General features: G+C 34.6%; 1 protein-coding gene across 1 annotated transcript in view; it reads left to right on the top strand.

The window, feature by feature from the left end:
* Positions 1-12,762, top strand: part of LOC129248445 (uncharacterized) — a 79,415-nt gene that overhangs the window by 53,962 nt on the left and 12,691 nt on the right. The window contains exons 14-15 of the mRNA XM_054887995.1: positions 4,834-5,101; positions 12,022-12,120. Coding sequence (XP_054743970.1) covers positions 4,834-5,101; positions 12,022-12,120 — 367 coding nt within the window. The remainder of the gene's footprint in view (positions 1-4,833; positions 5,102-12,021; positions 12,121-12,762) is intronic.

Genomic DNA, 12,762 nt, shown 5'->3' with positions numbered 1-12,762 from the left:
CTAACACCTTCTTGGCGACCGACGGTTTATGACTACCATTCGAAGAACGTAAGTGCGAATCTCCGTGAAACACCAAAATGAAGAAAAAGTTTTTTCTATTATAATAGCGGTCGCCCTCGCTGGCAATGGCAAACCTTCGAGTGAATTTCTGCCCTGAAAAAGCTGCTCATAAAAAATATTTGCCGTACGGAGTCGGCTTAAACTCTAGGTCCCTCCATTTATGGAACAAATGGTTTATTTTGATTTGGAATAATGGTGATAGACCCAAGTCTTATCCATAGTGATGAATCGACGCACACAATCCACTTTATCCTTTCGAAAACGCTCTAAATGTAGCTGAGAAAGTCGCATTTGAATTTGTTTTTTTTTTCATTGTTAGCGAACGCGGCACCTATTGTGCACACAGCTTTCTGAAACCCAATACTTCACTCAAAATATTCCTTACACTGCCCGATTAGATGCCTAAGGATTCTACTTAAGACTGAAAGAGAGTCACCCGACGACTTTCCAATACGATATTCTGAATTTTTTCTAGGATTTCTGGTGTTGTTGCCGTTTTTGGACGTTCTTAACGCGGATTGTCTTGAAGGCTTATACGACGACGTTCAAATTCAGCAATCCATCTTTCTACTGTAGTTTGATTATTGTTGTTTTAATTAAATTAAAAGTATGAATACATTACATCATTATATAATCTGTAAAATAGGGCTTAATTCAACTTTAAAAGGGTATAACAAATAATTATAGGGTGGTCAAATGAGAAAATTTAGAACTGCCATCTAAGATTTAAACCAGATGATCGATCTCGACATGATTCCATCGCCCAATCAAAACAGTCCTTCGGGGCGAAAATATTAAATATGCGACTTATAATATGGAATTATTTGACGATTTAAAACTTAACCTTTAGGTATTTAAAAATTTTACAAATGTAACCTTTTGGTATTAAATTAAGTGTTTACTCTGTGCATGGATGGTCATATAATCTTAAGTGGGTAAGACTCCGTCATAGCTGCGTGGTGTTATTGCCGGTGTCATATTCGGGCAAATGAGCGCAAGAACGAAATGCCCTCTAAATAGAGCACAAACAGCCTAGAAGTGCTGGAGTAAAAAAAAGCAATTTCTTGTCCGAAAAAAGCGCCAAAATTTTTTTTTTCTATTTTTTGTAATTTTAATCTTCTCTTCTTAAAAAAAAATTGTAAACAGCTCAATTTTATAGTCTTCACAAACTCACTCGGACTTTTTTCGAGGGTGAACAAAGAAGCCAAGACAAATCTATTAAAGATGGTATCGGTGAATCAATGAGTTATTTTTTTTTCTTTTGCCGTGTCCATGTGGCTGTCAATTCAGAATAAAACAAGGCGAATTCATTCTTTGTTTTCTACTTTAGGTCTAATGCCACCGCCTTTAATACTTAAATGCACCTTGAAAGGAACAGACTGAGTTTTGTAGAAAAAATCTGAGACATACTGACGTACATACACTTACATAGATATGTAGGCAATGAGTTATATTGAATGCGTTATTACTGTCAGATTTCAAAGAAAAATTGTTATTTATGCAGGGTGGTTCATGTACTGGTTTATTTTTAAAAATTTCAAAACATTAACACAAACTTTTTTCGGTATATTATTGGATAGATGAAAGAGCAAATATACCCTTTATTATAGAACGCAATTTGATTCATGTGGCTGCTTTAACTGGTTTCGCAGTAGTCCAGTTTTTCAATAAATCGGTCATGATTTCTGACTGGATATTCACTGCAATGGCCTGAATCGTGAATAAATTGTTCGTATAACATCAATCGGTTCTCCATGTCACTCTACAAAAAAGTTTAACGGTATCAAATCGCGGCACCGAGGTGGCCAATTGGCATCGCCGAAACGGCTGCTAAACAATTACCGAAATAGGCGCGCCACAGATTGATTGTGTCATGGCGCACCATCCTGCTGAAATTAAAAACCTTTCAAGTCCATGCCTACAATTTTAGCCAGCTTTTTCCCCTCAGGCCTCTGAAATAGCGTTTTCAACACCATTTTCAAAGAAAAATGGGCCAATGATGTCACCACACGAAAATCCGCACAAAACTGTCACTCTTTGAGGAGGCATCAGCTTCTCGACGATCACATGCGGACTTTCCCATCCCCTTGTGCGGCAATTTGGTTGTTAGTATAGCTGGTGAATGAAAATGCGCTTCGCCAAAATGCCTATTTTCAATAAACGCACTGTTTGGTCTACACAACATTGACTTTGGAAATAAGTTTGAAATACTATATTTCCCAAAATTTTTTAAGCGTAAAACGATTCATTTTGTTCCGCAGAGATGTGATATTGATTTTCTGTTAAGATTCCTAGCGGTCATTGTGAAAGTAACATATGATTTAAAAAACACTATATGGACCAGCCTGTACGTACATATACATATGTATGCCTTGAAAACCTTGTTGATATATTAAAATAGTTTATGGCGAGTGGAGTAAAACTCCTACCAGATCTAAACAGAATTAATATATTACCCTAGCGTATGCATGCACATATACATATATATTTATTAAACATTTGTGAATTTATATTTTTTATTTTATTTTATTATATTGAGAATTAGGCCATAAGTTGAATTCGACAATTTGAAAAATAGAAATTTTGCATGTTAACTTTAAATGCGCACTTTTTAATTAGATAAATTTTGCACCAAATTTCTTTTGGTTACACATTCGTATATAAAACATTAATGTCTCCCGCATATACCTTTACAAACTTACATTAGGGCGGTCCTTATTTCGAAACACTCGAGTTTGTGGAATACTTCACCAAGTTTTTTTCTTTAGTTATAAAAACAAATATTGTTGAATACCAAAAAAATTAACTTTTTTTTATAAAGAAAAGCCAATATTACTCTATGGTGCTCTGGTGTGGTGGACTGCATTAAGAAGAACGACACACAAAACACCTTTGGAAAACATTCAACACTCTGCACTACAGGGGCAATTAAAACTACTCGGGCAGCACTTGAAAGAATACTCAACCTACCACCCATTGAAATTGCGGCAGAAGGTCTAGCAGCTAGATCTGCCGCAAGACTTAACGCAATGTGCTAATTTACCTGTAAAATATTCAGACATGCATAGCTCAACAGGTATGATTTATCGGACCAATATGGATTATATGACTCCGAAATATAATTGGGTGAAGAGATTCCGAACAACAATAAATCAGGCGGCCAATTAAGCACCCGGACCACTGCAGCATTTCTCAAGCAAAAGTCTTTGCGGTAAGAAAGCAGAAAGAGCACTAGCAAGGACATCGAGCAATTCCAATATAAAGCAGGTAACTGGGTGCCACATAAATTGAAGGATGTCGGAGAGGGATATCGAGAGACGTTTGGTGACGTGTCAGATGCTTCTTGAACGGCAGAAAAGAAAAGGCTTTCTGCATCGCATCGTCACTGGCGAAGAAAAATGGATCTATTGTGATAATCCTAAGGGTCGAAAATGTTGGAGTCTACCAGGGGAACCAGGTTCGTCGACAGCGAAAAAAAATATTGACGATTCAAAGGTTATATTGTGCATCTGGTGAGATCAGAAGTGTGTCGTCTATTATGAACGCCTTAAACCATCTGAAACCATCATTGGCGATCGTTACCGATTGCAGCTAATGCGATTGATTCGAAATCTCAAATAAAAACTGTCGGAATGGGACGGTAGACATGACAAACGGATTTAGCGGCATGACAACGCCAGACCACACGCTGCTAAATCGGTCCAGAAATATTTAGAGGGACTGAATTGGGTAATCTTGTCCCACCTGGCGTATTCCCCAGACATTACACCTGCGGATTACCATCTATTCCGATCAATGCAGTCAGCCCTTATTGGAGTGCGGTTCACTTCTTACGAGAGCATTGCAAACTGGCTCAATGAATGGATCAAGTCAAAAAAACTCGAATTTCGAATTTTTCGTCAGAGGAATCCGTATGCTGCCTGAAAGATTAAATAAAGTTGTAGCTTCCAGTTGCACATACTTCATAGGTATATTATCATGTATCATTTAATTGTTTAAATAATTCGTAACTTTGGCTAAGAAAGGACGGAAACTTATTCCAATATACCTAATAAATAAAATATGTTTTCCACTAAAAATTAATATTTTATTTTTAATCAATTTAAAAATATTTGTAAGACGAACGCAGACTTTATGCACTATGTGTATGTATGTGCAACAAATTGGAAGGGAAAACCTCGTGCACTGTGCCTATTTAATAAATCCTAAAACCAGCAAAACTAAAATAATATGAAAAATAAAATTTCATATGAAAAATAATGTCTAAAAATTACATAAACTTATGCTATTATGTAATTAAATAATTGGTAAATAACTTTAAAATTTAAGCAACTACGTCCTTTAGTATTCCATTGACAATGGTGTCATAGCATTAACGTTCACCTATGTAATAAAGTAACTAATGAACAATGGTTATGTTCCTGCTCGAAGATTTAAAATACGAAAAAAGCAATTTTATTCTAACATTGTATACGAAGACCGCCCTAAAGTATGTATGTAAATGTATGCATATATTTATATATTATCACCGAAACTCTATATATTTTATAAACTGTTAATAATGGAACATTTTCTCTTTTCTTATTCTCTGCTTTTCCGTCATTATCTTTTTTTTTAACTTTCAATACTTTTAACCTTTTAACTCTATCCTTCCACTCTCTTTTCATTGACATACACTACATCATTTTGAAAAATAATTTTTCCTTTTTTATTCGCTCGCTACCCTTATTCTGAATTTGCTTTTGCTTTTTGATTTCCCTGTATTTTATTTAGAACTTCTCTAAGCAGTGCAAGCACCTTGGCATTAAATATTACCCGCCAGCCCATACATATTCCAGAAATACCGCCATTCCGGAAAAAATCAAGTGACTCCGCTGAACATACTGGTAGCAGTGCTAGCAGTAGTCCACAGCGTTCCAGGCAGCCGCTTATTTCAACACCTCCACCCATTTTGCAGCATCAACCCACAAAAATAGCGGAAATACCACCTTATAAACAACGTAAAATTTCCGCTGAAAGTGCCACACATTTACATATGAGTGTAAGATTTCACAAGTATTTTACATGCATACGCTTCCACTAGAGAACGACCGAACAACAATTTTTAAGGCCTGCCTTAAGGGGTTCCGTGGTCTAGAGCTCGAAAATGTAGGGCATTTTCAGGAATTTTTTTTTACAATAAAAAAAATGAAAATCGATATTTAAATTTTTTAGGCTTTTTATTTAACTTCTTTTACATACAAAAATGAAATTTTTGGTCTTTAATTTTAATAATTTAAAAAATGGCGCCGAAGCTGACCCTAACGAAAAATTGGACCTGGATGGTGTTGTCCATTTTGGCTCTTCTATTTATCTGAAACACAAAAACCAAAAAAATTAGAATAGAATAAAAAAAGGAATTTAAAAAAACATGGCGCGGTTTTGAATTTGTCACTCTAAAAATCTTTTTTTTTTTCTAGTTAAAAAAAAAAACGAAATAATTGAAATAATAATATGATTCTAGTACGAGCGATACCCACTGATGTTGTGAACAACATATTAAAATTTCAAACGATTCGATTGAATAGGTTTTTTTTTTACCACACCTGGCCGAAAAAAGTCTCTTCGACATAAATGAGTTTAAAGTTTGTGGTACAGGAGCGCGCGGATCGCTCTCTACTTAGTTAATGGGCTATAAAAGCTATAATATTGGGAATTTCCGTATGAAAATTTCACAGTATATTCTTAAGATACTACATTTTCGAAATATCGAAAAAACAAAAATCGATTTTTTGAAATTTCTGGACCACCCCCTTCTGGTCGCCTTAACTGAATTGAATTACGGCCATTTTGAACCGATGTCAAACCGAAACCAAAGCGAATATTTTAAGGAGTCCAAGTAATAAATAAACAATGATTTTTTTTTAATACATAAGTCTCAATCACATTTATTTCAGCTCATAATATTGTATAATATGTATATACTACACTTATGTTTCTAAAAATAACAAAAAAAATATTTCTACTTGCACACACGTGTATTGGCCAAAGTTCGGCTCTTTTTTGGCCGAAATCGAACTGAAATTTTATGACCGAACATGGCCGAAGTCGAAGTTCCGTCGTTCTCTAGTTTCATACCAATCCTCACCCATGTAAATTCACATTATGTAGTCTGCCTACACTTGACGGTTTTTTGAAATCCACTCCCTTTGTGACAGTAGTATCGTAGTATCGAAAAGTGATTGTAACTGAAACGTAATAGAACACAAACACCCTTACGATGGCATTTTATTTCGTAAAAAAACAAATAATTAATGATGGCATACATTTTTATTAAAACGACTGTATATATTTCCCTTTACATATATATCTACTTGTATATAAGAACATAAAACAAGACAATATTTCATCACAGAGGAAAATCTGTTAATTTTTTTTATTGCACAGAGTTTGAAGCTTGGATTTACGTGGTTTTAGTAGGAGAATTAACTATATTTTCATAAAAAAAATATATAAAATCTTAATAAGAGTCAGATAAGTTATCAAAACGTCTCAATCAGTTTCTGTGTTATAGTCATTAAAAGTAGTGTATATACTTTTATGTACATATATAGTTATCTTTTTCTATACTCGTATTCCTTTATTACATTACTCACTAAGAAAGTTGAAGAAATAGTCTTTGATGTCTTAAGATGAGAACATATTGGAGCGGCGATCAAAGCAACGATGAAAGCAAAGAAAAAAGCTTAGAGCTCTGTTAGCCGCGGCTTACACTTTACTTACTTAGTTTTCATAGAAACTTAGAGCTTGTTACTCAGCACGTGATCACGATTGCAGCAGCAATATTTTTTACAATGTTTGGGTTTACTTATCTGTTTTCTTTATCTTTAATTTCAGTCTCACGCGTCTTCATATGATTCACATTTGTACCAAAAATCCATTTTGTGTAGTATATTTGGGGGAATACTATTCAAAACAGGCACCAATTACATGGCAGCAATGATTGCTTCACGGCTCTCACTTTACGTAAAACACATAACTGAAGAATATAAAACCTACGCTCTATATGTCTTCTATGTTAAGTGGAGTTTAAGCTAACCACAAACACGTGTTGCTGGTAGATTGGCCTAAAATTATGTCTACGCCTTGGCTAACAGAGTACTTACTCATTTATGCGGCTCGCGAAGAAATACTTTTCTATGAGTTTTTCTTCATTGCTCGCCCAAAAGGCAAAACAGATTTGTTTTATTACTTCCGCATTCAGTGTAAAATAAGGTAGCATCCCCATACACTGAAATATAGGGAGTAGCTCGAATATTCTTCTGGGTATAATTGCAAGAATAATAGACACAAGATTGCGTCAATCAGAGAGTGCGTGACGTCGCATTGGTACAGTTGCATGACAGAGATGTGAAAATGCGAACAAGAATGCAAGAGGAAGAAGAAATTACACAAGAAACACACGAATAAATTACACAAGTGCGACGTCACACACACAGCGATTATGTCAAATTCGCTGAGAGCAAAGTAGCGGTACCGCGATCGGCACCACCTCATTATTCCCTCCATTGTGGTATAACTGTAACTACTTGTACATACAATACATATGTATGCACTATATCTACCATTTTTTTAAACTCAGTTCCGTAAATGAAAACGCAATAATACCAGACCATAAGTATAGTACCAAGGTTGACGGCTTATGACAATTTTAAATTAGTTTCTTACGCCAAAAAAAGTTTCCCAATTACATACTTAGTAATGTTTTACTATTCAATTATGAGGAGATCAAATAGAAAACCTCCATTTTATAATGTAAAACTTTAGCCATGTCTGTAGGTCCTTTGGTCCGTCCGTATGCACTCGAACTAAAATTTAAATATTTCAGTGAAACTTGGTACACATTATCCAAGGTATGATAATTTGGTATTGAAAATGGGTTAAATTCAAAATCAATTTTCAAAAAAGAAATACTACTCAAGAAATATTTAGAAATTTGTGGGGTGTCCACTCCATTTAGTGTATCTCGATAAGGAAATTATAAAACTCGCCCAAATTTGGTGCATGTATCGCTCTCCACCTCATTTAGATCTGACATAAATATTACCGGATAAAAAAAGCGTCCACTTTTCATATGTTAAGACTAATTTTATGTTCGTTTGGGTGTGAGGTTAAAAGCTATCTATGTCTATGAGTTGGTTTGCATCCAAAAATCCAAACAGCCAGCGCAAATTCAATTTTCTTAAAATATGTGCGAATATATAAATTTCAGTCTGAACTGAACTTCCTCAATAGTTTTTGTTTTGGTTTAAGGCAAAAAGTTGCATATCAATAAATATAAAATAAAAAAATACATATAACATAAATAGAGATACATACATAGGGTATGTACGACGCCGACAGAAATTCATAAATATAGTGTCGAAGCTTACCATGTGGCATTTCGAATGTAACAATTTTGACCAGCATTTACCATTAGCGTCGTCATTGCAAAACAGCGGACCGCTATTTATACTGCAATATTTAACACTTTGCTCTCGAAGATTTTTTTTGTACTCGTTTAAACCGTAAAACGCATCCCCTCACATTTTTTATTATTACTCGTATTAGAGTTTTTCCTCCATAGGTGATGTTGTCCTCCTGAATATCTTGTATGTCAGGCGATAGCACAAAAGTCAAAGAATCGATTTGACAAAAAAAATTAATACAGTACAATCGTGATAGTCCGACATTTCTTAATCCGACATGTTCGGTAATCCGACAACCTCATAACGTCTATGGATGCAATTGGCATTATTTTACTTTGATCAGTCGTAGCAGAGCAGCAGAGGGGATTGTGTTTTGTTTCCCGGTCACAACGTATTTGTCATTAAATTTGAACGACGCCAGTTCTCTCGCGATTTCTGACGGTGTTGATGTGATTTTTTTCTGTCTTTTCGTGTCATTAAATGGAACCTTCGGTAGTCCGGAATATTTGATAATCCGACAACGAGTCGGTCCCGTATGTGTCGGACTATCACGATTGGACTGTATTTATAATTGTGTATAGTAGTTAAATAGGGCCGAAGCAGAAATGTACCCCCCTTTCCAAACCTGCATTCCGTGAATGGAATACAAGGTTTTGTACATATCAAGAAAATATTAAAGACTTTATTAATACACAGTTTACTTCGAAGTACAGCTTTATTACTTACTTTATAGTTACAGTTACAGGTATAGGGTTGCTACTGAAGTTTCGGGATACACAGGTAGAAATAAACATTTGTAATCGAAAATGTAATTATTTTTCTTACAAAATATTGTCCTTGAAGATCAAAACATTTTTGGATTAGTTTGAAGAAACTTTGATGTGCTCGGCACGATTCACTTTTTGAGCTGTTGGAAAATTATGAGGTATTCAAAGCGAACGTTCAAATGCTCATGCAGTATAAAATGTATATATTTTGAACGCCCAAGTATACCTCTGTTTCATGGTATGCCACAAGACAATCTGTAGTATTAAGTTTTGGCTTACTTTCACGAAATTCGTATCGAAGTGCGATCTCGATTGATTGATTTCTGGGAACTAGTGAGAGGGTTGCTCGAGATTTAATTGATTTTAATTCTATTTATTTATCAAGGGAGATTTAGATAATTTTAGTTATATTTTTTTATCATAATGAATGCGGCAATTGATTGGACGACACTCGATAGTTATAAGGTGAATAAAAAACGTATGTACTTTACAAATATATTCGATGTAGAGAAAACAGAAGGTGGCGTCTTCCGAAAACTGTTTCATTTGTCTTGACGAATTTGAAATTTTAATGACGTCAGGATTGAAAATAAACAAACATTTATATGCAAATGTATATATGCACGATTTATTCTGTTATTCTTGGTTTTCCACTTGTTTCGAACAGTTCTCTTCATTTCGTTTGTTTATTTTCTGTACTGACATCGCGACCATTGGGAAGGCGCAATCTTATATTCTATTATTTTTGATGTATTGATAGGAAGGTAGATTGAAGTGGTAGTCGGTTTTTAAACTAGCTCACTTAGACCGTTTTTTTACCATTGCCGATCCATGGTGATACGACAGTAGCAGTTTACCTGTATATGATGTATACACATAAATTAAAAGGCAGCCAAAGCAAGTAGATTTTAGGCAAATATTTTCTATATAATTGCTGCATATTTTAATTGCTTAAGTCGCTGCTCTTCTGCATCAAAGCAACTAACAAAAATTTACAGCAGTAAAAGTTACGAATTGGCATAGGAGAAATGTCAAAAAGTTTTTCAAATAGAACTTTCTACCGATTGGCACAGGACCTAAATAGCACTAGTATGGCAAAATGATATGAGTACTTTTACCACACTGGTGTTGTTGTATCTCAAAAATTAAGTAGCAACCTACGTATTTATGCAATACAGTCCGGTTCGCTTGGTTAGAGGCAATAATTTTAATGGAAGAAAATGGTTATTAAAACAACCGTATTTGATCTAGCAATCCAAGGCATTCTGATAATTCAAGTGAAAACTGTACTTTGCTCGAAAATAAATATGCATCAAAATATTATTCCATCTAAATCATCATCAGTTGTAATACTGTGCTTGATTTATGTGTTCACTTGAGTAGAGGCACTAACCAAATAATAATAAATATAGGAAATTTTATTTTCTTTACATTTATTATTTAGAGGTTAATAGTCTGTGCACCACTTTGTTTATAAATTACTTCGTAAATACTTTGCTGAATGGATTTGTACAAATTTTCCACATAGCCTAATGAAATTTCAGACCAGGCCATTTAAACGATTCGAATTAAAGTATTTTTGTCTTCAAATTGTTGTCCATTCTCATAAACCTTACGAGCATAGATTTTCAATCATTTTCAGATCTGGGGAATATGGTGGACATACTAAAGTTTCAACACTTTGGCAGACAATCCAAGTGTGTTCAAGTGTGTACAGGTGCATTTTTCTGTTGAAAGATCCTATTAATAGGTCCAAATGTTTCACGAATCTCGGGAAAAGATGATTATAGCAGAGCTTTATAGTCGTTTTCCGGCATTTTGTAGTGTACAATTTTCAATTCGAACGCGCCATAGTACGAAATTGCTCCCCATCCGATGACCCCACCTTCACGGTCGTGATGTCGACTCAAGTACCTTTTCTCCTTTCCTAAGTCATGGAAATAGTAATTTTATCCATCCGGCCTATCCATATTCAACTTCTTTTCGTCACTAAATACTACTTTTTTTCCATTCACCGGGATCGTTATTTGTAACAGATCTCCAAGACATATGTTCCTTTACAAAATCGAGACGGCGTTCTTTGCAAAATTTATTCAAAGGTAGTTTTTTTGTACTCTTTTATGCTTCAGATGTGGCGATTTTAGAATGGCAACAGTGGATTTGCTGGCTGCAACATTTGCCACTTCTTTAATTTTTGCAGTTGAAAGAGCGGAATTGGATGCGCTGCTAAGCATTTTGCGGGTTTCCTTCGTGTTAAAGCCATCGCAGTCCTTCATTTGTACTTCTTACCATAGAAGGCAGCTTTAATGCGCAAATGAACTATTAATAAAGCATTAATGCGCATTTGAATTATCAGAAACCCTTGCGTTACTAGGTCAAGTACGGTTGCTTTAATAACCAATTTGTTCCATAAAAATTATTGCCTGTGATCAAGTGAACCGGACTGTACATAAATACATACTATGTACACACACACACTCTTCCTATATCGAAATCGGTAAATTTCCCAAAAAAATTAGATTATTTAGTAGCTAACAGAAATAATCAAGTTGCATATAATGCCAGTCTTCTTTCGTTTCAAAGGACTATCGTCAATTTCCTTTCAGATTTTCACACCTCTCATGACGTGTCCCTGCTTATTTTTATATGAACTCACAAATTTTCAAAACTTCTATTTTTTTCTTTTTTCACTTTCATTAACACACATCATGTTTACTAAATGTATGTATGTATTCAACCACATAAAGGATAAACTAATGCTTAAGTCACATGCACCCGAGTGGATGTCTCGCTTGAAGGTCAGCGATAATATAAACTTGCATAGGAGTATAGATTGCATAGCAAAGGTACACCGATGTATTAAAAGCAAATTGTAGTAAATGTTTTAATATAAAGGATGAATTGACTCAATGTGCCGATATTGTGATGTAAAACAGTTGATGTTGATAAAGTTAATTTTTGGTAACGAATGATGAAATGTATTGCGTGTACATAACTTTGACATAGCGGAGTAGTTGAATGTGTTATATGTTTATATACATATATTTATACATACATAGATGCATATGCTTACATACATATACCAAAAAGTATGGTTTTTATTGTCTAAAATGTATTCAGAAATTTCCATAATCAGTGGATTTGTCATTTCGATAGGCAAATTTTGCTATAAATTTAGAAGTTTTTATTGATGTCAGTTCAGTAAATTTAGAAGTTTTTATTGATGTCAGTTCGTTTATCGTTCGTGACCATTAAGTTGCGTTCATATTCTTACATATTTTCTCGCTCAGCGCAAAGATAACTAAAAATTGTGTGTGCTATTGATTTACCAACTTTGCATGAAGACCAGAATGGCCATAAACAAAAACAAAATATTGTTGTAACCCGTCATTGACCGCTTCTTTTGTAGGTGTAGAAAGTTGTACTGGATTACAAGAAAATCTGAAAATGTGTGTGGACACATGAGAACTTTGAAAAATTTTACAGAT

This window comes from Anastrepha obliqua, chromosome 5 (assembly GCF_027943255.1).
Source record: "Anastrepha obliqua isolate idAnaObli1 chromosome 5, idAnaObli1_1.0, whole genome shotgun sequence".
Classification (NCBI taxonomy): domain Eukaryota; kingdom Metazoa; phylum Arthropoda; class Insecta; order Diptera; family Tephritidae; genus Anastrepha; species Anastrepha obliqua.
Note: the sequence above shows the minus strand (reverse complement) of the source record. Positions and strands in the feature narration are given on the sequence as shown.